At 47.8% G+C, this 26,629-nt stretch overlaps 1 protein-coding gene across 4 annotated transcripts in view; it reads right to left on the bottom strand.

The window, feature by feature from the left end:
• The window catches only part of ALPL (alkaline phosphatase, biomineralization associated), a 66,081-nt gene that overhangs the window by 19,175 nt on the left and 20,277 nt on the right, over positions 1-26,629 (bottom strand). For 2 of the 4 annotated variants that reach the window (XM_053208489.1, XM_027060169.2), the window contains exon 2: positions 161-325. In XM_053208489.1, the coding sequence (XP_053064464.1) occupies positions 161-221 (61 nt within the window). In that variant the 5' untranslated portion in view covers positions 222-325. Of the gene's footprint in view, positions 1-160; positions 326-7,752; positions 7,771-11,695; positions 11,845-26,629 lie in introns of those variants that run through there. The other 2 variants (XM_015086391.3, XM_053208490.1) reach the window with 2 other exon arrangements.

Raw genomic sequence — 26,629 nt, 5'->3', positions numbered from 1 at the left:
TTAGAACGCGCAGTAGCAGAGCTGGGGGCTCCTGCTCTGTGAACATTTGTCTGCAGCTGTTAACTTGGACAGTTCTATGACCTTCAACATAGACACTGCCCTCATCCTATCCCACCTGCACCAGGTTTCCCCACCCTTCCGCCTGGGTCCTCCATCGTACCTGGCACTAAGGAGTTGGTAAGGCAGGTGCCAATGGCCAGCACCAAGAATGGAGAAATCATGGTGCACTCCAAGACCTGCTTTCTCTCTCGGGCCCAGAGGTATGACCAACGTGGCTGGGAGGGAATGGGCTGGCAGTGGTCAGATGCTAACCGATGTTCCGATCCTAGAAATTAAAGGGGGGGAAAAAAAGACATGTGGGCCACAGCTCCAGAATTCATTTGTCCATCCACTCATACTTTCACTCATTCGTTCATTATATGTTGAGTACTTATCACCAATCAGGCACAGGGCTAGGCACTAGGATGTAAACCCCAATGGTCCCTCCCCCAGGAAGCTTAAGCACATACAGTTGTGGCAGTATAATACACGAGTTCCATGAAGCAAAATGGTTCCTTCCCCATTTTCCAAGTGAACTCCCATTCTCAGTCCATCTGGAGCCTGGAACCCACCAGAGTTCAGTCTTTCTGTATAATGCTTCCCAAAATGCAGCATGCATTTTGGGCTCTTAGAGGGTTTGTTAAAATAGACCCAGTATCCACCTGCCATCGCCCAGAATCGAGTGCGGTTCCAACAAGCTCCCAGGTAAGGATGCTCCTGCTCCTGATTCTGAACCAGTCTTTAGCCTTTGAATTACCTTTCCCAAGCACACTGGAGACACAACAGAGTCCACCCTTTGTTAGAGACAACCACACTTGCCACATTCTCTTCTAGAGCTTGTCATTTATGGTGAGAGATATAAAAGGAATAGAACTGATACACAGGAAGATTGGCTACTGAAGGTGCCCATTTCTGGGTGGTGACATTTCAGATGGCTCGGTTGTTTTTTCATTGTCTTTTCCACGTTTCCCAAATAAAGATGTTACCTTTATAATTTTAAAAAACTGTTACACACACACACACACACACACACACACACTCTAGAAGGAAATACATCAAAACATTAACTGTGGTTTTTTCTGGGCAGGAAGACTATGAATGATTATTTACTCTTCTCTTTATTATTATTTTTTTGAATTTTCCAAATTGCCTAAAATAAGCATGTATGAAATGGCATAAGAAAGTTTTTAAACTGTGGTCATACTGTCAGGATCACAAAGGATAACCCCAATTGCAGCTGAGAAATGTACTAACCCTGTTGTGCATAAATGTTGCTGGAAGATGAGAAATTTTAAATGGCAAGAGTTTCACAGGAAAATAGTACTGCCACCAAAACCCAGATAAAAATGATCATTTCATTTGTCGTGGGAAATGGCAACAATGCTCAACATTGTACAGTTGAGTGTCACGTTAGATAAGAAACCACTCTGCCCCTAGAAAAGGGGATCTTGATTCAATCTTTAAAACGTGCGCCCTGCATTTCAGTGCCCAGAGGTGAGGGCTCACCGGTATCGCACCCACAAAACACCCACCAGTCACCAAATGTGCCATTCATTTGCACCCCTGTGCTTTTCACCACCCCTCTTCCACATCCATCTGGCTCCCTTAAAACCCAGCTTGATGGGGCAGGAGGGAATTGAAAGGAAATACTCTACATCTGACATCTACCAGCACTTAACTCTGAGGTGGAATTTCAGACGATTTCTGATTTCTTTTTTTTTATTTTTATTTTTTATGTTTTATTTTTGAAAGACAGAGCGTGAGCAGGGGAGGAGCAGAGAGAGAGGGAGACATAGAATCTGAAGCAGGCTCCAGGCTCTGAGCTGTCAGCACAGAGCCAGATACAGGGCTTGAACTCACTAACTGTGAGATCATGACCTGAGCCAAAGTCAGATGCTTAAGCGACCGAGCCACCCAGGAGCCCCCTGATTTCTTTTTACTCTGCTTTTGTTTTCAAGTGTTTCTAGAGTAAACCCTAACATCAGAAAAAAATGTTAGTAAATTGATATACAATATCGGGGCGCCTGGGTGGCCCAGTCGGTTAAGTGTCCGACTCTTGATTTCACCTCAGGTCATGATCTCACGGTTTGTGAAATGGAGCTGTGAGTTGGGATTTTCTCCTTCTCTCTCTCTCTCTCTCTCTCTCTCTCTGCCCCTCCCCCACTCACGTGTGCTCACTTTCTCTCTTAAAATAAACTTAAAAAAATTATTACACAATATCAATACATTATAATATTATTCCAAATGGCTTAAAAACCAAAGTCGCCTTCTTTCAGGAAGCCTTCAGGATGGCCACTCATTCTAGTGGCCACATCAATCATTGTATGTAGGTACCTGTTTTGAAAGTAACTCTTTTCTGGTCCATCTCCGCCGCCACACTGGGAGTCTCTAAAGGCAGGGACTTTGCCTTGTTTGTTCATACTCCAATGCTTGACACAGTAAATACTGACATCAGTTGAAAGCTAATGCTCTAAAGAGGGAGGCAGGGGGAAGGGAAGAATCAACCCCAAATCCTTCCTTTGTGTGTGCAGAAAATGCAAGTGTTGGCAAGGAGATGGTATTCCTAGAGCAGCCATTCACTGCTGGAGGAGCGTAGACGGGTACAGCCACTTTGGAAAAGCAGCATCAGGGCTTCTGGGTGGCTCAGGCAGTTAAGCGTCTGACTTCAGCCTAGGTCACAATCCTGCCATTCTGGAGTATGAGCCCCGTGTGGGGCTCTGCCTGTTTCGGATTCTGTGTCTCCCTCTCTCTCTCTCTCTTCTGCCCCTCCCGTACTTGCGCTCTATCTCTCTCCCTCAAAAAAAATAAGCATTAAAAAAAAGAAAACTGGCAGCATTTACCGAGGCTGACACTGTACCTGTGCCCTCTAACCCATTTATCTCCAACAGAGATACACACACACACACACACACACACGCACGCGCACACGCGTGTGTTCACCAAAAGACATCTATGGGAACATTCATATCAGCCCTGCTTGTAACGGCCTCAGAATAGTTCCATCTTCAGCAGGATGGATAAATACGTTGTGTGGGTTCACAGGCTGGAAAACTACACAACAGTGAGTATGGACAAATCCATACAACAACATCTTACAAAGGGAAGGTTGAATGAAGGAAGCCAATCCGAGAGTACAGAAGTCACGATAAAGTATAAAGACAAAGCTAGGTGTTAGAAGACAAGATAAAGGTTACACTTGGGGTTGTGGAGACCGAAGGGGGCACAGAGGACTTGCGGTTGATCTGAGAGCTAGTTACATGGGTGCATTCTGTCTGAAAACCCAATAAGCTGTCAATGTATTGATAAGGACACTTTTCTTTTTTTTTTTTTTTAACATTTATTTATTATTGAGAGACAGAGCATGAGCAGGGGAGGGGCAGAGAGAGAGGGAGAGACAGAATCGGAAACAGGCTCCAGGCTCTGAGCTGTCAGCACAGAGCCCAACGCGGGGCTCAAACCCACAGACCGCGAGATCATGACCTGAGCGGAAGTTGGACGCTCAACCGACTGAGCCGCCCAGGCGCCCCGATGAGGACACTTTCCTGCATGAATGTATATTATACTTCAATAAAATAAGAGCACTACTCTCTGAGAGCGTACATAAACGATCTATAAATAATCTATAAACACAGACAACATGAAAATGACCTGTGTACTGCACTTCTGTTTATAATGACTTTCACCAAGATTTCTCACTAATAACCTATGTAGTGGACAGAGGGGGTCTATGATCTCCTTTATTATTACTATTATTATTATTATTATTATTATTATTATTTGCCATGATCTCCTTTGTGAAAAAAAATCAAGGCTCATGATAGTGCACCATGCACTGAGAAATAGGACTTAATTCTCTCTCCATCCAATACAAACAAGAAAATAAGGAAAAACAAAAGTGAAGCGTGGCTCCAGGAGATCTACAGGGCTCATCCAGCCTGCATGATTATTCTTATTTCTCTTCCCTGCTAGCCACTCCACATCTTTGAATCCCCAACCCTACGCACACAGAAGCAGCCCTGTAAATGCTAACTTAATGAAAAGCCTCAGGATTCAGGCTGGAATGCTCTGGAATTTTGACCCCAGGGATGTGGTCTTTAGACCCCTGTCCTAGAGACAGACAGGTGCCTTTCTCCCACTGCCTCTGCCTGAAAAGGAGAGGGGGTTGGAATCTAAAGCCTTCAGAAGCCAGAATCTGCTCTGCTGGCTCCCGCTCTTGCCCCCACCCTGAGTCTCCAAGTCTGCTCTCTCGCAGCCCTGGTGATGGACTCCGTGGGGCCCAGTCTGGGGCCGCAGAGGCCCCAGCTGCCCACCACCCTCTGCCAATGCTCTACGAGCTCAGAATGGAGCCTCCAAGGGTGAGCCAGCCCCACTGCCCCCCACCTCCCAGCTGGACTGTCTCTGCCAGGCTCCCAGCTACATGCCCTGATTATTCATGACAATTATGCAGAAATCCTGACTGGGCTCTGGGCCCCGGAGGAGCAACTACTTGGCAGATCAGGAGAAAGAGCAGAGGGGTGGGGCCTGGGCCCTAAGGACTGAGCTGGGGCAGAGGATATGGGAGCCCCTAGGAGTCAGGAAAAAGCCAGTCCTGGGCGTCTAGGTCTCAAAAGGTCCAGGACAATTGCCAGATAAAAATCACTACCATTCCTTGGGCACACACGTTGTGCTGAACACTGTGCTAACTGTTGACATTTGTGATTTTACTTACTGCTCACAGCAAGTATGGTTAGCCCGCTAGACAGTTTAGGAAACTGAGCAAAGGATCTCAGCTATCCGTGGCCAGGTGCAATTCAAGCCCAGGCTGACTCAGCCTTTCTGGGCCTCAGTTTCCCCACCACGGAGAAGGAGAGAGACCAGCGCCCGCCCGCCCTTTATTCCACAAGAGCAAATAGTAGACAAATGAGTTTAGGGCAGGAGATCTGGAGGCAGGGGAGTTGGGCCCTGGTGAGTTCTCCTACCTGAGGGGCCTGGCCAGGCGGCAGGTGAAAAAAAAGAGCAGGCTTAATGTCAGTATCAGGAAGAGGAGGCTGAGGACCGCCGTGAGGACCATGTCCAGGGTGGGGGACAGAAGGCTCATCTTGAGGCATAGAGGGCCCCACAGGGCAGCCTCAGTACCCTGCAAACACCCGGTCACCCTAGCCTTGGATGCTCGCTCCAAAGCCCTGGGTCAGTGGCTGTGACCTGGCTTTGTTCCCTGGGGTTAATCTTTGGGGATTAGCCCAGGGGGGATGAAGCAGGAAGGGGGGCACAGCCCGTGAGGCTCCCCTCCCCCAAGCCAGGCCTTCCCCACATGATGCCTGTTCAACTTTGTTCATTCATTCTTCATTCCCAAACATTTAGTGAGCACCTGCTGTGTACCTGGCTCTGTTCTAAGTACCAAGGACTCATTGGGGGAACAGGATAGATATGGTCTCTGTCATCTTGGAGATTCCTGACTGGCCAGGGTAGAAAAAGCACTTACTACGACGCACCAGCCATTGTGCCGGTCACCCTGTGGGATAAAAGCACAGAAGGAAGGGATGCCTGGCCGGCCCAGGTCATGGTTGGCTATTCCTCTGAAGCAGCAACAGTGGCTGTTCCACCCCCGTTTACAAGCCCAGGAATGAGACTGCACCGAATCAGCCAGAGGGGTGAACTGATGTCCAGATTAAGAGGAACTATTCTTATTGGGGGCCAACTGTGTGCCTCACCCCATAAGAGAGGCTCTAGCAACGCTGCTTGCAAATGAAGGCAACAGAAGCTCAGAGGCGTGATGTCAGAGTTGGGATTTGAACCCAGATCTGCCAACCTCCATGGACTGTAACCCCAAGCCCTGCACTGCCTCAGAACTGGGACAGCAGCAGCCCCGCAGGACAGCAGGGAGGCTCCAGTGAATCACTGCCAGGGGCTGGCTCAAAGCCACCTGTCACACACACAGGCTGGAGGTAGCTGAGATGCTGCCTGCCCGGAGGGTCCCTTTCTGCTTCCAAAGTCCCCCCTTTCCATATTCATCGCCCTTTCTCCTGCGTCCCAACATCTTATCAAGTGAGGATGGTAGTGATAGTTCCCATCTTACAGATTCAGAAACTGAGGCTCAGGAGTGCCTGTGTGTCCCAGTCAGTTGAGCATCCACTCTTGCTATCGGCTCAGGCCATGATCTCACAGCTAGTGAAGAGCCTGCTTGAGATTCTCTCTCCCTCAAAAATAAACATTAAAAAAAAAAAAAGAAGAAAGAAACTAAGGCTTAGTGAAGCAAAGCCATGAGACACGTCCAGAGCCCAGATGAACACCAGCCTGTGTGCCTGTGAGATCAGGCCTTTTCTGATTACACTTCCTGCCATCTGGGACACCTCAGACCCCATGGTACAAAGCACTCAAGGTCATGGCACAAAGCACTCACGGTCATGGCACAGAGCACTCAAGGTCAGCACTCATGCCAAGAGAGGGCCCCTCTTTCTGGTCCCAGAAAGGCCACTAAGCTCACCACGAACACAGGAAATTCAGTGGTATCACTCCATGAAAGCCTTGTCTTTCTCAATAGGCCCTTACCTCAAATCGTGTCAGACCCTCACAACACCCCAGTGATACAAGCAGGGTTGGCTCGTTGGCCCTGTTGACAGGGAAACTAAGACTCATCAGTGCAGTCACTTGGTCAGCTGTCATATGGCCAGCACGTTTGGGCCCGGCCCCACCTCCCCCCGCTGTGTGATGTTGGGTCAGTCCCTGCACCTTTGACCCTGACACCCATTGCCCTTTTAGGAGAGCACCTGTAGCATACCAGACACTGTGTGACATTCGGGGCCTCAGTTTAGTCCTCATTAACAACACTGAGCTGGATAATTTGTCCCCCTCCCCAATGAGGGAAGAGCGGCCTGGGCAGTGTTGGCATGTGGGAGGGGGGCAGACAGTGGTGATGATCCAGGCTCACACAGATGAAAGGTGCTAAGCCACGCCCTGCATGGGACTCCTCATAGGACCTACCCGGAGGTCACCCCTGCTGTGGGGTCTCTCCACCACAGCTCACCCAGAGACCCTCCGGGCCCACCCAGCTCCCAGGGCTGGGACAGCTCTAAGGCTCCCCCACCCACCAGCCTCACAAATCAATACAAGTCTCAAGGAGGATCACCACGTGCTCCCTAGCCTTACTCTGCTGGGCCAGAAGGCAGTTATCTGTCGTTAGGGAGCCTCCAGACTAGAAGTCGCTGACCTGGAAAGTCTGGGCTGTGGCGGGTCCTTTGAGCACATTTCCCCAAACCTACCAGGCCACAGGAATCACCTGGGGGCAAATCGGAAAAAGCCCTATTCCCAAGTGGTTTGGGGGGTGGTGGGGAGAGACAGACTGGGAAGAATGAGTGATGGGGGTGTTTTACAACGATTGGGAGGCAGTTAAACGTGCAGGTTCCCATATATGCAAAACTCCACCCTGGAGCCAGGAGCCCCCACCCTGCCTGGATTGCTATAGGTACTGAGGACCTGATGAGGTTTGAGCGAAGGGAGTGTACAGAAAGAAAAGGGTGTGACTTATTCAAATTTTAAAAAGGAGATTAAAGATACATACCAACCCCCAAATTCCCATTCCCCTGCCCCCCCCCCCCACCAGACCTACTCAGTCAGAATCTCCTAGGGCAAGACGTGCTGAGTCATTCTGTGAGCAGATTAGTTTGGGAAATACACCTTTACACAGTGTCCCATTGCCCAGATGGGAAGACTGAGGCCTAAAGAGAAAAGACTTACCCTGGTTGCCCAGCTCCTACTCCCCCCACACAGGGAACAATCAGAACAGGCCAGAGCCAGCGCCCTCTGGGCTGTCAGCTGGGCCCTCCTGGCTCTGCGAGGGAGCTGTGGCTGCAGGAAGTGCTGAGTGCTCCCTGAGCTCCCAGCAGGCTGGGGATTGGGATGGGGGTTGGGGGCCGCCTACAATTCCAAACTGGGCTGAGGCAGCTGCCCAGGGAGGAACATTTCAGCTGCAGGGTCAGAGAGAGGGGACACAGAATCCCTCTCTCAGCCAAGTCTGGCGTTTCTGGCAAGCCTTGCTGGCCAGGACTTTATTCATTCACTGACGTAAGTTATTTATGGCCGCCATGAAGCAGCCTCTGGGTAGAGGGCTCAGGAAGGAATGCGTGGTGGTCAGAGTGGGCTGCAGGTCAGACCCAAGGAGGGGCTTCCCCAGAAGGAGGAGGGCCAGATGCCAGGGACAGGGCAAGGCTCAGACCTCAGCTGCTGACAGCACTCTCTCCCGGCAAAAAGCAGATGTGGGAGTGCCCAGGGAGGCACGGTGTCAACCCTGCTCACTGCCAAGCCATTGCCGTCTTCAGGGCTCAGCTGAGACACCAGCTGTCCCCTGAGCACTTCCAGCCTCAGCAGCTCTGTACACTGCGTTCTCTGGTCTAGAATGTTCCCTGCTGTCCACTCCATGCATCCCTCCCATCATCCTTCCACCTTCCACAGAGCTGCCTTGCGCCCCCGTCTCAGCCCATGTGGTAGTTCTGACTCTTCCTGAAGCTTCTGGAACCTGGGGCGCTCAAGGCCTTGGTCACCTCTATCAGAGCCTTAGAGAGCCATCAGTTGTCACTTCTTCCTGTGGCGTGAGCTCTGCTGATGGTGGCCGCCCCGTGGCCGGCAGAGTCTGGCACACAGCTGGGTGGCCAGGGAATGTCGGTAGGTGGGTTTGAAGGGTGGTGGGGTCAAGGCGTGAGCGGCTGAAGACAGCTCAGCCGCAGAAAGAGCGAGCTGTGCAGCCAGACCACAGGGTTCAGATCCTGCCTCTGCCCCTCTTGAGCCAGGGAGAGTAGCTAAGGGCCACGGACCCCCGGCCTGTGTCTGCAAAGTGGGAGGCTAACAGAAACCACAGGGTTGCTGTCAGGATTGTGTGAGTTAATAGATGGACAGGATTCAAACAGACCCCAGGGCATGGTAAGTGTTCAGTGAATATCAGCCTGCAGCTAGGATGGGGGAAGGCGGGGCAGGATGGTGGGTAAGAGGAGCCCATGAACGCCTGGAGCAGAAAATGGACAGACCCTTCTCTGCTGGCTCAGCTTGGCCAGGCAGGCATTAGCCCCCAGGGCTTTCCCACAGACCTGCTTGCCTGGAAGGCCCCACAGGACCTCCACTTGGCAGGAGGTGGGTATTTAACTAAAGGCAAGGGGTAGAGGTTCCAGTTCTCATGGTCAAGGGGCTCCATGTTTCCACATGGGAAGAGACAACCCACCAGAAGCAGTGCAACGTGTTCTTTTCCTCTTGAAGGGGAGAAAGAGAGAACCCCCAGGATCAGCCAGGAGGGTTCCACGGACAGAGTGGGAGGAAAGCCAGGCCGGAAGGACGGTGGGGGTTGAGATGAACAGAGACAGAGGGTGCCCCTGACAGGAGGGCGGAGGGGCAGCCCAGACCAGCCACAACGGGCTCTGCCTGCTGAGCTCACGGGGTCAAGAGCACACCCTGCATGTCCCCTGCCCGCTTACATGCCAGCCCATCTTACAGGTTAAGTAAGACACTGAAGCTCAGACGGTCTGCTGCTTGCCCAAGACCACACAGCAGAGCCAGAATCAGAAGCCCCAAAGGCCTGGGTTCTGCAGCCAAAGCTTTTCTGGGGCTCCCTGGGGCATCTGGATGGTCTTCATGCCACAAACTGGCTCTGTGGGCAGAAGACTAGAGCCAGTCAAGGTTCAGCTGGTAGGAGAGCTGGCAGGGTGGGGAGTGGGGGGCGGGGCCCAGAAACCCATTCCTGGGAGCTCAGATGGCTGGGGCGCCTGGGCACAGGAGGGTCAGGGATGGCTCCTCTATGGGCACACGGGCTTCTACCATCCCACGGAGAAGTTACGTTCTGTCCCAGACCACCTTGTTCTGGGCCGAGCCTGGAAGCTGAGGGGGGTGGGGGGAGGGGAGCATGTGCTGTGTGTTTCTAAGGTGTTTGCCACCCCCTGCACTTGGGTGTTTCACTCAGCACTCCTGCAGCAGAAGCCCCTCTGCTTCCAGGAGACAGACAGACAGGACTGTCCATCCTTGCTCTCATCATCGACAACACGAAAAGGCAGGCACAGAGAGGGTACACGAGCTCCCCAGGGTCACACAGCACACCAACGGCAGGCACAAGTCTCCACAGTAACCAGCTACAATCTGGGGGCTATTACTGGAAGCACAAAGCAGTCTGGGAGGCCTCGCGTGGGTGCCAATGTCTTGGAATTCCAGACATGAATGATTTGTGTCAATTGAAAAGAACAATTCAAACTGAGACTATTCTAAAAAAGGCCTTGTTTCGCACTTTGTCATTGTACCCTTAAATAATAGCAAACCTTTTCATAGCCCTTACTATGTGCCAACCATTGTTCTAAACATTTTACCTCTATTGCCTCATTTAATCCCTAAAACAACCTACCCCATAGGTGCTATTATTACCATTTTACAGGTGACAGAACAGAAACACAGAGAGGTTAAGTCCTTTGCCCGAGGTCACACCGCCAGTATTCAACGCTCCCTGTGGATGTTTCTGTCTTCCAGGGCCAAGTGTAAAAACTAAACTCCCAAGCAGCAGGCGAGCCTGGAAATGAACCACGTTTGTTCTGGCTACGGCATGGACATTGTGCGTCTGTGGACGAATGGACCGCATGCAGCTGCTATTGGACATGCTCACTACATCCCATGTCACCCCAGCCCCTGGAGGAGGGTTCCTCAGCGCCACTTACAGAAGAGGGGTCAGGTGAGGGGATCTACCCGGGGTCATACATGGTGACACCCTAGACGCACGCCTCCTCCCCCCAGAAGCCTCCTATTCCAGCTGGTCCTCAGGCAGGTCACTGGACCACCATGGCTCTCTCTGCTCCCCGCCCCTCGAGGCCCACGCACCTTGGCAGCCTTCCCCTAGGGAGGAAGCGGCCATTCCACAGGCCCCACGTGCGCCCTGAGAGAGGCCGTGACAACTCCGGATTGGGGAGATAGGCGGTGAACTTGTAGCCTGCTGGGTGCCAGCCAACACAAGCCGCATCCCTGGGTGGCATGTGCGGGGGGGGGGGGGGGGGGGGTCGCGATCACCCTGCTCGCGTCAGAGCAGGGAGGACACGGATGTTCCCAGAGATAGCACTCTGCAGCTGGCGCTGGATAACAGCGTTCCTTACATTCCCAGAGAACCTTCCAGCAGCAGGAGGCGGCGGCTCCTGCTGCTATTGCATTTGCTGGTGACCCCAGGAGGTATCAGGGCAGGGATACCGCCCCCCCCACCCCAACAGGAAACCTGGGCTGGCGGAAGCGAGGGTCCCACCCAAGGGCGCACAGCTCGGCAGAGTCCCCACTGCTTACTGGTTTCACGACCTTGGGCACGTCACTTCACCTTTCTGGGCCTCAGTTTCCTCACTCGTGCAAGGGAGGTCATCGCAGTGAGTGCCGATGTCACTGTGCGATTGTAAGCATGAGAACACGACCAAAAAACCGGAAGATAAATACCGAGGGCTCGGCCCATGAAACACACAATAAACGTTAGCTGGTAGTAATAGGTACAGTGAGCGTGTCAGGCCCGGTTCTAAGCGCTTCGCATGCACCGACTCGCCTAACCCTCACAGCAGCACTCTCGCGTGTGCGATCGTTGCTCCCACTGTACAGAGAAGTTCAGGTGCCTGGCCGAGGTCACACAGCTATTAACAGGACGCTACGGAGACGGAAAGGGAAGGACTCTTAATGGAGCACCTACTATGTGCCGGAGCTTTGGGTTCCGCCTTCCAAGGATCCTGGGAGGTGGGAATTATCAGCCCTGGGTCAGAAGACAAAACGGAGACTCGGGAAATGGGCGGGAGGAGCAGGGTCACACAGCAACCGCGTGGGAGAGCTGGGATCCGGGCCAGGCCTGGCTGGCTCCACATCCAGCTTGCTACCGCCATCCGGGTCATCTGCCAGGGCAGCTTCCATCACCGATGGCACAGCGGAGGCCTCAGCCACCGCTAGGTACGGGGAGCCCCGCACCAGTGTGCTGCGTGATCTCATTCTGCCCGTGTCTGTGTGTGCACTGGAGTGTTGGCTGTGAGTGCTGTCGAATACCCACAGTGTATGTGCTCGGCCACTGCCTCACCACCCCACCACAGGTCCTGAAGTCAGGCCTCCGCCCCTGGCCCACGCCCCCTGGGCCCCCTCCCTCCCAGGTCAGCCTTTCTGGGTTTATAACTCCTCAGAGGGGCTTGAGACGGGCAGGGGCAGGCCAGGGGGGTACAAGTCAGTGTCCTGGCCAAATACTCAAGAGCTGTTTCCTCATTTGTGAAGCAGGGATAATAAATGCCATTCTGCCTCCAATATCAGCTTCTTGGAAGGGAGGAACTTTGCAAACTGTAAAGTGCTCTGCAGATGTTCCTCTGGCTTTTCACATTCCTTCTGATGACGATCGTGGATATTTGCTGTAATCTTTGGCCACCCAGAATCCACTTCCCCTTCCTGACAATGTCCCAGTTTCCCTGGACGGCAACCCTCCCCCTTTTGGCCATGTGGTTTGGATGGGATTGATCTCACCCCCAGCAGCTGCAGGTGGGTCCTGACTGGCTTAAAGTGGAAGACTCTCTCCGCCTGGATGGTGTGTTGTAAGGGTGAGGCAGTGGGGAGGAGGGCTGTGTGGAGCCTGAAGATGAAGCAACTCCTTAGAAGGTGAACTAGACGCGGAGAATTTGGAGTCTTGGGTAACATTGCTTGAGTCCCTAGATACAGCCATGCCTGAAGCTCGCTTCTGAACATCCAGGTTCCATGAGCCAATTAATACCCCTTATTGTTTGCCTTGGATTTACTGTTACTTGGAACACAGTCTGACCTTAGAGCTCCAGTTCAGTCAGTTTCTCTGAGCCCCTTATAATGTAAGCAACCGCATCATGTCATACTCAGCCAGCTGTTCCCACCAAAGGAAAAATCTTGCAAACAAGTTAAAGATGGGTCAGTAAGGTTCAAACACATGGCTAAATAAAAGTCCAACTGGGGCGCCTGGGTGGCGCAGTCGGTTAAGCGTCCGACTTCAGCCAGGTCACGATCTCGCGGTTCGTGAGTTCGAGCCCCGCGTCAGGCTCTGGGCTGATGGCTCGGAGCCTGGAGCCTGTTTCCGATTCTGTGTCTCCCTCTCTCTCTGCCCCTCCCCTGTTCATGCTCTGTCTCTCTCTGTCCCAAAAATAAATAAAAAACGTTGAAAAAAATTTTTTTTTAAAAGTCCAACTGAACACAAGGTAGGTTTTCTTTTTGGAATCTATAAACCCTTGGAACCGTGGGAGATCCTTGAACAGGACGTAACAACCCTACTACAGGCAGGACTGAGACCCTCCCCTTCCAAAAGTTGTTGTCAGTGGACTTTAGCTCTTGGATCACCACGTTCCAAGTGCCCCTGTGTTAGGGGCTGCAGATGCAAGATCTTCCTTGTGGGACCTTTGGTCTAGTGATGATGATTGGTCATAATACACATTTTTACTGGGTTTTACACAAAAGCCCTAGGAGGTCGGAGTACAGGGGGATCCTGCTACACCCATTTCACAGAGGAAACACAGAGAGGTGAAGTGACCTGCCCGAGATCCTTCTGCTAAAGAGGGGCAAGGCCAGGCCATGCTGTGGGATCTGCCTGGCTCCAAGCCCAGTGCTTTTTCTCCTAGGCCTTTCGGTGCAGGGTTGGCATTGGGGGCTGTCATTTCTTTGAGATAGTCTGTTCTGCTTAGGGGAAGTCAGAGTGGTTTAAAAAGTTAAAGAAGTGGGGCACCTGGCTGGCTCAGTTGGTAGAACATGCAACTCTCTTTTATTTTTATTTTTTTAATGTTCATTTATTTTTGAGACAGAGAGAGAGAGAGTATGAGCAAGGGAAGGGCAGAGAGAGAGGGAGACACAGAATCCAAAGCAGGGTTCAGGCTCCGAGCTGCCAGCACAAAGCCCGATGAGGGGCTCAAACTCACGAACCTCGAGACCACGACCTGAGCATAAGTTGGATGCTCAACCAACTGAGCAACCCAGGCACCCCAGCAACTCTTGATCTCAGGGTTGTGAGTTCAAGCCCCACGTTGGGTATAGAGATTACTTTAAACAAAACAAAACAAAAAAAATCACATCAAAAATTTAAAAATTCAATAAAAAAAAAAAGGCTAAAGAGAAAGCCAAGTATCATGGCTTCCCTGTTTGCCTGAGGCTCTTGGCTCCTCAAGAAGCCCCAGTACTCAGGCCCAACACCTTTACTATCCTACGGGACTCACCTCCCACTGGCTGTGGCCAGAGAGGGACCAGGAACCACCCTGAAATCTAGGCCCCGAAGCCCCAAATGCTTTCCCAGGCAGCCCTGGACACCTCAAGCAAGCTGTCCCGACCTCTACTCTACATTTCCAAGATCCAACTGATACTGACTCATCCCTATACATGAGGGCCCTTCCCTACTTGTTATCGAACCAACAATCAATCAGTTGACCGCTATTTACTGAGCACCTGCTATAGCTGGGGGCTGTTCTACATGCAGAACCAAACAACCCAAATCCTGGCTGGGCTGCCGGCATGAGCAGACAACAAAGAAGAAATAAAGTCAATAGGATACCACGTGGTGGAGGAAAAGGAGGGGGGTGGGGAGGAGGACATGGTGTTTGCAGTTTGCAGTTTTAAATAGAGAGGACAGAGAAAGGCTCACGCAGAACTCCTCACCCCTCACCCCGTGGCTTTGCAATAATCCCACACAGCTGAGCAGGAGACTCCCAAACTGTGGATAAGGAAACTTCGGGAAGCTTCAGGATTAAATCTCAGGTCCACCTGCATATGCTAATCTAACCAGGGGTTACTGGGCTCCCCTATGCCCTCTCCCCTAACTCTACCAAATGGCACTAGCAGCCCTCTTGCAGATGACGCAACTGGGGCTCTCAGAGGTGAAGCCACATGCCCGGACCCGCAGGAGCACAAAGAGGTCAGGGTTCAACCCCAGTGCCACCCTCTGGAGCTGCGTCTTGGCAAGGCCCACATCTGCCTCCATCTTCAGCTCTGGGCTTGTCGAAACTCAGACCGCCTCTTTGCTGATTTCCTGTCCTCCAAGAGTCGCCCTCCTTTTCCCAGAGACCCTCTGGCTCTCTATCCCAGGTCATAGGAGCCCCTAATTGTCCAACCCACCCTTGTTCTGCCTCCTCAATTAACTTCTGGCCCATCACTAAACCCACATTTGCATGAAATCTACAAAAGACAGCTTGTGAATGGCCAAGGGCAGGCAGACAGCTGGAATACATGTATAGGGGGGTGGGGGAGCTTCTCACTGAGCTTTCCCATCTGGGTTTATCCGGTAATCCCCAAAACCCCCAACTAATCTTTCTGAACATAGAGCATAGTGGAAAGATCTTGGCCATGGAGAAGGTAGACAAGGGTTAAGTCCTGTCGGTGCAGCTTTGAAAGTGACTTTGCCTCTGGGGCTGCAGGTTCCTTATCTGTCAAACAAGGTTAGTCATCCCCATCTTGCAAGGTTGTTGTAAAGATAAGATGCAATGGAGAGTATCTGTTAAGAGATAAAATCCAATAGAAAGTGTATTTAGAAAACATTTAGCAGGGCACAAACAAAGAATTTGTTGAACTGAATAGAGATTTGCATAATGGTGAACCACCACCAACAGCATAACAATAGCTGCATTCATTGTGCTCTCACACTTTGAGGTAGGCACCCTTAGTATCAACCCCATTTTACAGAAGAGAAAAAAAAGCACAGAGAGGTTAAGTCACTTGCCAATGATCACACAGCAAGCAGTGGTAGGGCTGGGACTAGGAACCCAAACTGTCCAACTCTGAAGTAGAAACTTTTAACCATGATGCTAGGTTAGCAAAGGAGGCATTGAAGTACAGTCACTAAGTGCTAACCCCGGAAGGGATCATAGGCAGCCCCACTCCAGGACCTTCACTCTTCACTACCGTGTCAGCTTGTCAGAGCTGAAAGAGAGTCTAGGAATGATCTACCCTAGGGGCTCCTGGGTGGCTCAGTCAGTTAAGCGGCAGACTTCGTTCAGCTCAGGTCATGATCTCACAGTTCATGAGTTCGAGCCCCACATCTGAATCTGCTTCAGATTCCGTGTCTTCCTCTCTTTCTGCCCCTTCCCTGCTCATGATCTGCCTCTCCCTGTCTCAAAAAAGAATTAAAAATTAAAAAAAAGGAATGATCTACCCTGACACTCATTTTTTTTTTCCCCAAGCAGGAACCTAAAGAGGTAGTGTGACCTTCCCCAAAACTGACAGCCAGTGAATTGAAGAATCAGGACAAGCAGCCAGGTTTCCTAACTCCAGACTCCCATGCCATCACTGAGTATCACAGTGACCATAAGGGACCATCAGGAAAGGAGTCTCAAGTATGCACCGGAATTTTTCCAGAAGTGGAGGGAAGACAGTCAAAGCAGAGGAAATAGCCCATGCAAAGTTCTGGGGGCCATGAATGTCTTTTTTTTTTTTTTTTTTTTTGAGACTAGTGAGCTGTGAGGTGCACGCAAAGGGGCAAGGGCAGATGATGAGGCCAGTTTTTCATATTAAATATTGCCACTTTGGGGGCACTTGGGTGGCTCAGTCGGTTAAGCATCCGACTTCAGCTCAGATCATGATCTCACAGATCATGAGTTCAAACCTTGCATTGGGCTCTGTTTAAATTGGTGTATGTAGGGGCTTGGTGCTACAGCCAGAAGAAGGAGCGGGGCCTAGTCTTTAGGGTGGTAGAAAATACTAGAATAGAAAACAAAATCGGATTTGAGTTCTGCTCTTGGCTCTTTGCATCAAGCCTTACCCAGCATACACTCCCGTCCCCAACAAGCCCAGTGCCCCAGAACAACCGAAGCCAGCGCTCTCATGTGGACGACGGCAGCCCAGGCAGGTGGCATGAGTGTCTTCTGGAGTAAAGTCACAGCGGTACAGCGGGCAAAGTGGGATTGCAGGAATCAAGAGGGAACTGACAGGCCTCCAGTCCCTCTACCACCCGTTCCCTTCCTCATGGCTGGTGGGTTCTGACCTAACCAGACAGCCCCCTCCCCTGGCGGCTTCTTTCTGGAGTGCTGGAAGTGAAGCCCAGTCCTGTGCAGTTGGTTACTTGGGAGAGAAGAGTGGCTCTGCCAGACTGAGGGTCTCCACTCCAGGACTGTCATCTCCTTGGGTTCACTGGTGCTGACAGAGACTAGGGTCAGGCTTAGATTTTTAGCCCAGTGCACAGCACCAGACAGAATAGCTGAGCCCCCCTCCCCTGCCCCCCGAGAAATGAGCTCACAGGTTAAAGAACAGGGAATCCAAGGAACACAATGGCTTCAAAACAAACTGATTAAAGATACCACTGGAATCAGCTGTATTCAACAGATGGACTGAGAATTTTAAATAAGAATTAGAGGGGTGCCTGGGTGGCTCAATCGGTTAAGTGTCCGACTTCAGCTCAGGTCATGATCTCACAGTTTGTGAGTTCGAGCCCCGCATAGGGCTGTGTGCTGACAGCTCAGAGCCTGGAGCCTGCTTCGGATTCTGTGTCTCCCTCTCTCTCTTCCCCAACCCCACTCACTCTCTGTCTCTCTCTCGAAAATAAATAAACATTTTAAAAATTAAATAAGCCTTAGAAACACAGAAAAGAAGGGAGATATTCGCAATATAAAAAAACAGTAAAGTATCAGAGGACCTAAGTAAAAATATTCTGCATGAAAAGCCTGTCGAAATAACAAACGTAATAGGTAGAGTAGAAATAGGGAACTGGGATACCAGATAGAGGAACACTTCCAAGAAGAGGCCAGGAAACTTTAGGAAACAGAAAATATGAAAAAGATGGTAAAACTTAAGTTAAAAAGTTAAACATCAGGGCACCTGAGTGGCTTGGTCGGTTAAGTGTTGGACTTCAGCTCGGGTCATGATCTCCCAGTTCATGAGTTTGAGTCCCTCATCAGGCTCCTTGCTTTTCTTTCTTTCTTTCTTTCTCTCCCCTCCCCCCCCCCCGACTTGCACTATAAATAAATAAATAAATAAATAAATAAATAAATAAATAAATAAGTTAAAACACCGCCCCCAACCTTACTCCATTAATTTGAAATGGATCATAAACCTAATTATAAAAGCCAGAACCACAAAGCTTCTAGAAGCAAACATAAGAGGCTATCTTTGTGACTTCGGGGAAGGTGAAACCTCAAAAAGAACAAAACTGATAAACAGGACTTCATCAATAGTTAAAATTTCTGCCCATCAAAAGATACTATTAAGGGGACACCTGGGTGGCTCAGTCGGTTGTTAAGTGTCCAAGTCTTGACTTGATCAGGTCATGAACTCACGATTTGTGGGTTCCAGTTGGGCAGGCTTGCTGCTTTCAGCGTGGAGCCTGCTTCAGATCCTCTGTCCCTGTCTCTCTCAGCCCCTCCCCCTCTCACAGGCACATGCATGAGCGCTCCCTCCCTCCCTCTCCCTCTCTTTCAAAAATAAATAAGCATTAAAAAAACAAAAAAAAAAAGGAGGGAACGTGGGTGGCTCAGTCAGTTAAGCGTCCGACTTCAGCTCAGATCATGATCTCACGGTCCGTGAGTTCAAGCCCTGCATCAGGCTCTGTGCTGACAGCTCGGAGCCTGGAGCCTGCTTCAGATTCTGTCTCCCTCTCTCTCTGACCCTCCCCCACTCACACTCTGTCTTTTACTATCAAAAAAAAAAAAGAATAAATGTTAAGAAAATTAAAAAAGCAAAAGAAGTAAAAAAAAAAAATGATAGCATTAAAAAAGTGAATAGGGGCACCTGGGTGGCTCAGTCAGTTAAGCATCCAAGTCTTGACTTTGGCTCAGGTCATGATCTCACAGTTTGTGAGACTGAGCCCTGTGTGGGGTTCTACACTATGACATCACAGCACAGGAAGGAGCCAGATTGGGATTCTCTCCCTCTCTCTCTCTCTCTCAAAATAAATAAATAAACTTAAAAGAAAAAGTGAATACACGAGACACATAATGGAAAAGAACATGCATAGTACACACAACTGCAAGACTGCATCCAGTAAATTTAAAAATACTAAAGTTGAGAATAAAATGATTACCAGCCCCTCCCCTCCCACACACAATGGGCAAAAGACTTAGCCACTTCAAAAAGAAAACGTAACAAATAACCAATAGTTCATGGAAAGGTGTTCCACATTATTGCTATCAATGAAAATTAAACCCATTTCACACCCACCAGAACAACTGAAACCAAATGAAAGTATGCTTTGTAAAATTAAACACTCAAGAATGTAGAAAAATCCGGAAGTCTCATATATTGTTCATGAGAATATAGTGTAGTACAGTGAAGTTGGAAAAGAGTTTGGCAGTTCCATATAAAGGTAAACATACATTTACCACATGATCCAGCAATTCTACCCCAAAGTAATTGCTCAAAAGAAATGAAAATATGCCTACATGAAGATTTATACATAAGTGTTCATAGCTTTATTTATAATAACCTCAAACTGGAAACAGTTTACATGTTCATTAACAAATGAATAAACAATGGTGGTATAGTGATAAAACAGAAAACTGCTCAGCCAAGAAGAGTGAACAAAGGATACAACAAACATAGATGCATCTCAGAAACACTATGCCAAGTGAAAGAAGCAGAACATAAAAGGGTACATGCTGCGTAATCCATCTACATGAAACTCCGGAAAAGACCGATCTAATCTATGGTGAAAGAAATCAGAACGATGATTGCATTTTGGAGGCAAAATGGACTGGAAAGGGGCATGAAGGAACTTGCTGGAGAGATGGAAATGTTGCTCTTTTTAAATCTTGGTTTGAGATCACGGTTACAAGGTAATGTATATTTGTTAAAACACACTGAATTGTGCACTTAACATCTATGCATTTTATTGTATGAAATTATGCATCAACAAAAAGAGAGATGGACATCTAAGTGCCAACATCTAGATAACTGGAGTCCCAGGAAAGGAAAATAAGTCAAGGGAGGAGATATTTCAAGAAATAATGAAGATAACCTTGGAACTAAAGAAAGATGAAAGATCTCCCTTTGAAAGGGCCTCAAATATACCAAACAGGACAGAGAAGGAAAAATGAACTCTTAGAAATATTATAGTGAAGAGGTACCTGGGTGTCTCAGTCAGGTAAGTGTCTGACTTCAGCTCAGGTTATGATCTCATGGTTTGGGTTTGAGCCCTGTGTTGGGCTCCACATTGACAGTATGGAGTCTGCTTGGGATTCTCTCTCTCTCTCTGCTCCTCCCCTGTTTGCTCTCTCTCTCTCTCTCAAAATACATAAATAAACTTAAAAAAAAAAAGAAATATTATAGTGAATATCAAGACAACAAAATCATTCTAAAGTCTAGAGAAAAACAGATTACTTACAAAGGAATAATCAAATTAAATTGACTAAAGTACCAAAGGAAAAGAATTGGAATCAAGAATTTCATATCCAGCTAAACTGTCATTCAAATACTAAAGGCTAATGAAAACCACACTACATGGCTCAGGTTTGTCCAAAAAGACACCCCACCCCCCAATTTTTTTTGGAAGTAACCACTTAATAGAAACAAAGTGAACAGATAAAACTAAAGATATCTGAAGGCTGAGCAAATAACAAATAAAGTTTATTTTTTAAAAACAATTTTAATGTGATGTCACAGGGGCTGAAGGACAAGCCAGTGAAGAATATGAGGGCTTAAGAGGGAGATGGAGAGAGATGAGAAAATGTTAATCTGGTCTTTGTAGGGAAAAACTACAGCTGACAATTTTTTTAAAGTAATAAAACATTAAAAAAGGAAAGGCAAGATAAATTGAAATAAAAATGCAGGCAGGCAGAAATAAAAGTACATAAACAGATTCTTTTCAGAAACACTCAAACATTTTAAAAATTGATCACATACCAGGCCATAAAGCAAGCCTCTCATTTTAAATGACAGGTTTTTACATAGCCCACATTCTCTGACAATGGTACAATTTAGAAGTCATGTTTTTTGTTTTTTGTTTTTTAGAAGTCATATTTTTAAAAGGACAAACAGTTCCCCATACACTCAGATTAAAAACATCTCTAAATAAACTGGATCAAAGAAAAGTCATGGTAGAAATTTAAAATTACTTAGAATTGAATGATCACAGAAACATTTATACACCAAAAATTATAGAATGCAGCAAAGAAAGGGTAAAAATTAACGAGTTAAGTGTCCAACTTAGGAAGTTAGAAAACACAGCAACCCAAAGAAAATAAAAGGAGATTATAAAGAACAGAAATCAACAAAACAAAAAACAAAGATTCAATTGAAAAGATCAAAGCCACAAGTATGTCCTTTAAAAAGTCCATAAACTTGAGGCAAGATTAATTTTAAAAATACAATAAAAGAGGGGTACCTGAGTGGCTCAGTCGGTTAAGTGTCTGACTTCGGCTCAGGTCATGATCTCGCAATTTGCGAGTTCCAGCCCCGCGTCGGGCTCTGTGCTGACAGCTCAGAGCCTGGAGCCTGTTTCGGATTCTGTGTCTCCCTCTCTCTCTGCCCTTCCCCCACTCATGCTCTGTCTCTCTCTCTCTCCCTCTCAAAAATAAAGATTAAGAAAAAAATTTTTTTAAATACAATAAAAGAGATAAGACAATTATTATAGAAAAGGGGATACGATTTTTTAAAATGCTATAAGCAACCTGATGCCAGTAAATTTGAAAATGTAGATTAAATACATATATTCCTAAAGATATAACTTACCAAAACTGACTCAAGAAGAAATAAAAAACCTAAATTTAAAAACTGAAACAGGGGCACCCGGGTGGCTCAGTCGGTTGAGTGTCCAACTTTGGCTCATGTCATGATCTTACGGTTTGTGGGTTTGAGCCCCACATCGGGCTCTGTGCTGACAGCACGGAGCCTGGAGCCTGCTTCAGATTCTGTGTCTTCCTCTCTCTCTGCTCCTCCCCTGCTCACACTCTGTCTCTCTCTCAAAAGTAAACATTAAAAAAAAATTTTTTTTTAATAAATAAATAAATAAAAACTGAAGCAGGAAAGTAAAAATCTTTCCACAAAGAGAACAGGCCAAGGTGATTTTACAGATCAGTTCTATCAGACTTAAGGAAACAAATCATCTCAAATTTACCCAAACTTTTTCCAGAAGAAAGCAAAAGAGAAAACATTACTATCTACTTCTATGAGGACATTATAATTGCAATACCAAAGCCAAAAAAGTACAATATAAAAATGAAAATTAGAGGTCTATTTATAATTCCAAGCAAGAGATTATCAGACCATAACCAATATATACATAATGAATGTTATGTTTCTCCTAGGATGCAAGAATAGTTTATTAGAAAATCTATACATGTAATTAAATTCATTAACAGATTACAGGAGAAAACCATCTAATCATCTCAAGATACTTTTTGAATGCATTTAATACCATTCAACACTAATTATTATTTTCAAAAAGCTCTCAGTAAGTTGTGAATAGAAGAGAGCTTCCTTAACCTGAACAAAATCAGTTTACAAAAAATCTACAAGGGGCTCCTTGTAGGTGGCTCAATCAGTTGAGCATCAGACTCTTGATTTCAGCTCAGGTCATAATCTCACGGTTTGTGAATTCGAGCCCCACATCGGGCTCTGTGCTGACAGTGCGGAGCCTGCTTGGGATTCTCTGTCTCCCTCTCTCTACCCCTCCCCTGCTCACTTTCTATCTGTCTCTCTCTCTTAAAATAAACATTTTTTAAAAATCTACAAGACATATATATTAAAAGGGGAATATTAGCACATTCTTTCTAAAATAAAAAAACAAGGCAAAGATACCTAGTATCACCATTTTTATTTAAGATTGTACTGGCAGTGTAATAAGGTTGTCTGAACTTTTTAAGAAAAAAGTTCAAAAGCACAAAGATCTAAAAATACAAAAGAAAACTATCAACGGGGCTCCTGGATGGCTCAGATAAGCGTCCGACTCTTAATCTCAGCTCAGCTCAGGTCTTGATCTCACGGTTGTGAGTTCAAGCCCTGCATTGGGCTCCATGCTAGTCATGGAGGCTACTTTAAAAAAAAAAAAACAACATACTTTGTACCTTAAAAATAAATAAAATAAAATTGTCTGTTAAAAAAAAAAAGGAGGGGCACCTGGGTGGCTCAGTGGTTAAGCATCTGATTTCAGCTCAGGTCATGATCTCAGGGTTCATGAATTCAAGCCCCCCATTGGGCTCTGTACTGACAGCTCAGAGCCTGGAGCCTGCTTCAGATTCTGTGTCTCCCTCTCTCTTCGCCTTTACTGCTCACGCTATGTCTCTTTCTCTCTCCAAAATAAATAAACATTTAAAAGAAAGAAAGAAAGAAAGAAAGAAAGAAAGAAAGAAAGATAAATTGACCTTTGTTAAATTTTAGAATTTCTGTTTCCAAAATATGACTAGACTCAGGAATACGAAGAACTATGACAAATCAGTAAGAAAAGGACAAAGAAAGGACAAGAAAGAAAAATGGACAAAAGACGTCACCAGAAGAGGACTCATACATACTCTACACACTCAACTTTGCTGGTAATCAGGGAATTGCAAATCAAGTCTACAAAGAGAAATTGTTATTCTTCTTGGATCGGAAAAAACTGTAAGTCGGACAACACCATGTGTTACAGAGACACAGAACAGTTCTTATATGTTACTGGAAGGGGTACAAACAGACCCAACCCATTTTGTTCTTGTCTTGTAATGCTGAACAAATTTTCACATACCCTATGACCCAACAATCCATGGCTAGGTATATATCAAGAGAAAATTCCTATATGCATGCATTGTAAAATGTGTATGTGAATATTCATAGGTACTTTTTCCACACTAGAAAAACACCTGAAAGTAACCCAATGCCACCAACAAGAAATCAAATAAATGTTGTGAAATAGTTATCTGGTATATATCATATATACAAAAGTAAAAAAATATATATAACTACATGCAACAATTGAATCAATTTCAGCTATAGGATTCAGTGAGAAAACAAGTCTAAGGAGATTACATAAAGTATGATACTTTTATGAAGTTAAATATATATATTTATGTATGACTCATGTGTATGAAACACACATATGTGATCTTAAATAACAATCAAAAAAGTCAAAGTTTGGGGCATCTGGCTGGCTCTGTCAGTACAGCATGTGACTCTTGATCTCAGGGTGGTGAGTTCAATCCCAAATTGGGCATAGAGATTACTTTAAAAAAAAAGAGGAGGGGGGATGAGAAACCCTAGATTCAGGAGAGTGGTGACCCCACATGAAGACAAGTGATGGCAGAGAGCTGGAGGAGCCTGGAGGAAGATGTAAATTACTGTCAATATCCTAGTCCTGGTAGTGTGGATGACAGTTCATAGGAGTTTTTAATTTATTTTTAGTAATAAAATAGACCAAGAGCCATTGTGGACCAGTGATGAGGATCATGATTAATCCATTGAAAAAGACCCCAGGGTCCATACAATAACTTAAAATGGAAACAAAAGCGCTCCCCATATTTGCATTGTGCCAAACACCATAGAAAGTGCTCGACACCTATTCTCTCACTGTGTCCTCAGCAGTCTATGAGCTAGAAACCATTACTGTCCCCATTTTATGAGTAAACTGAGGTTTAGTCACTTGGTCATGGCCAGTTATATGGAACCGAGGTCTGAATGACTCCTAACCAGGTCCCTGTTCCTCTTGGAGCCTCGCCTTTCTGTCAGACTAGGCAATGTACGGAACTTTCTTGGCAAAATTAATGTCCACCTGAATGCAGAGGGGCTGTGTGGGCTAGTCCCACCACCTCCCTTTGTGACCTCAGGAGGCTCACTTTCCCTCTCTGGGCCTCAACTGCCCCACACCATGTGTACTTAGAGAGGGATGGAATGTCAAGTCCCAAAGGCCATTCCTACTCACATTTCTCAAGGGGCCATCCAGCAAACAGGTCACCCAACCCTTTATTTCTCCTGGCAGGCCCCGCTTATTCTTCCACAGCTGGTCAGATGTCTGCCGTCTCTGGGTCCTGCCCGCCTCTCTGACAGCACCTCCTGGCCCCCACCCTGCACCACTCACAACTTCTCTGCCCTGCTTTCTCCCCTCAGAGCTTTTACCCTGGCCAATCATCAGCCTGGAACACTCTTCCCCCAGGAAGATGTTTGGCTCATTCCTCCTTCTTCAGGTCAAAGACCACCTCTTGTGTCCTTTCCTTCCCTGCCTACGCGGAGTGAAGAGGCCTCTGCTCCTCTCCAGTTCCTCACTATTTCACAACCCTGTTCATACCCTTCACAGTGCTCACCACTGTCTGAAATTAACATAAACACTTCATCATCTGTCTCTTTCAGTACAATGAAGCTCCAGCTGGACTTTGGTGGCGTTCACTGCTGTATCCCAGCACCTAGAACCACACCTGCCTATAGATGATGCTCAGTAAATATTTGTTGGAGGGGAAAAAAAAAATCTAATACCACCTGCACCTCGTCCAGAAATCCCTTGTGGTCATTCTGCCCAAGGCTTGGTTAGGTGGCCTCCTCCAGTCCCATGGCTCCTACACTTTCTTTCATGGGTCTCTGTAGGGACTCCTTACATGACTATCTCCTCACACACTGGATGCTTCCTGAAGGCAAAAACTAGACCAGATTCATCCATGAATTCTAGCACCCAGCCCTGGGCCTAGCAGGCAGTTGGGCTAAGAAAATATTTGTCGAATGAGTGAGCAAATGAATGAATATTGTCCTCTGCATTTATCTTTCCCCCTTCCTGACTCTGCTTCCTCCTTTCTCCACCCAGACACATGCTAAGAAGTTGACACCCAGGTGAGCTGATGAGAAAGGCCACTGAAGCAGGGGCAGCCCCTTTCTTCCCCCACCAGGAGCCACTTCAGAAAATGAGGAGACACAGCCAGATGCCGGCACTGCCTCTCCCAGGAATCATCTGGGGCCTGGCCTGGCCAAACCAACAAGACAGGCACTCTCCCTATATTCTGCCCACCATGATTGGATGAGGAAGTTGGCAGGCCTGCCTCAGAGCCCCAGCTAGAGGCCTTGCAGAGCTGAGCCCTCCACGGCCAGGTGCCAGCTGGGAAACACTCAATTATTCAAATCACACAGCTACCCAAAAGAGGAAAGGATCCACTTCCTCCAAAAGGGGGAAGTGGGACAGGCAGGCCAGCCCAGGGATTTGGTGTTGAAGGAGGAAATTTCAGAGCAAAGTCCTCACATAAGCCAGCGCTCTGAGATTCCCCACCCCAGGAAGACATTGGAAGGCTGGGATAGAAACCCAGGAGAGTCAGGCCTGAGGCCAGAGCCCTGGACTGAGGCTGGGGCCAATATCCCGCTGAGGTCTCTGAGTTAACAGTGGCTTCAGCCAGGCTGGTTGCCCTGGCCTCCCCCTGACCCTGGTCCTGGAGACACAAGGACTGCCCTACTACGCCCACCCCCCACCCCAGCCCCCATTTCTCCCTTCCCCCAGGAATCACGCAAGGGACAGATAAACTCTGCACTCCTCAGCTCAGGGGGCCAGGAAGTGTCCTGTAGTCTGTTCCTGCCTTGCACCTCCTCCCCGAGTCTGGCTCCGGAAGAACCATGAGGTTCAAGAGGAGTTTACACATCTGGCCTACATAGATTTATCTAGTATTAAATGATCACGGACTGATATTCTGGAGCCAGGCTGCCCAGGTTCAAATTCTGGCTTAACCACTGATGAGCTAGCTACATGACCTTCAGTCCTTTTTTGTGCTTCTATTCTCCACCTTTAAAA

Source organism: Acinonyx jubatus, chromosome C1, assembly GCF_027475565.1.
Source record: "Acinonyx jubatus isolate Ajub_Pintada_27869175 chromosome C1, VMU_Ajub_asm_v1.0, whole genome shotgun sequence".
NCBI classification, from domain to species: Eukaryota; Metazoa; Chordata; class Mammalia; order Carnivora; family Felidae; genus Acinonyx; species Acinonyx jubatus.
This window is presented reverse-complemented; position numbering and strand designations above follow the sequence as displayed.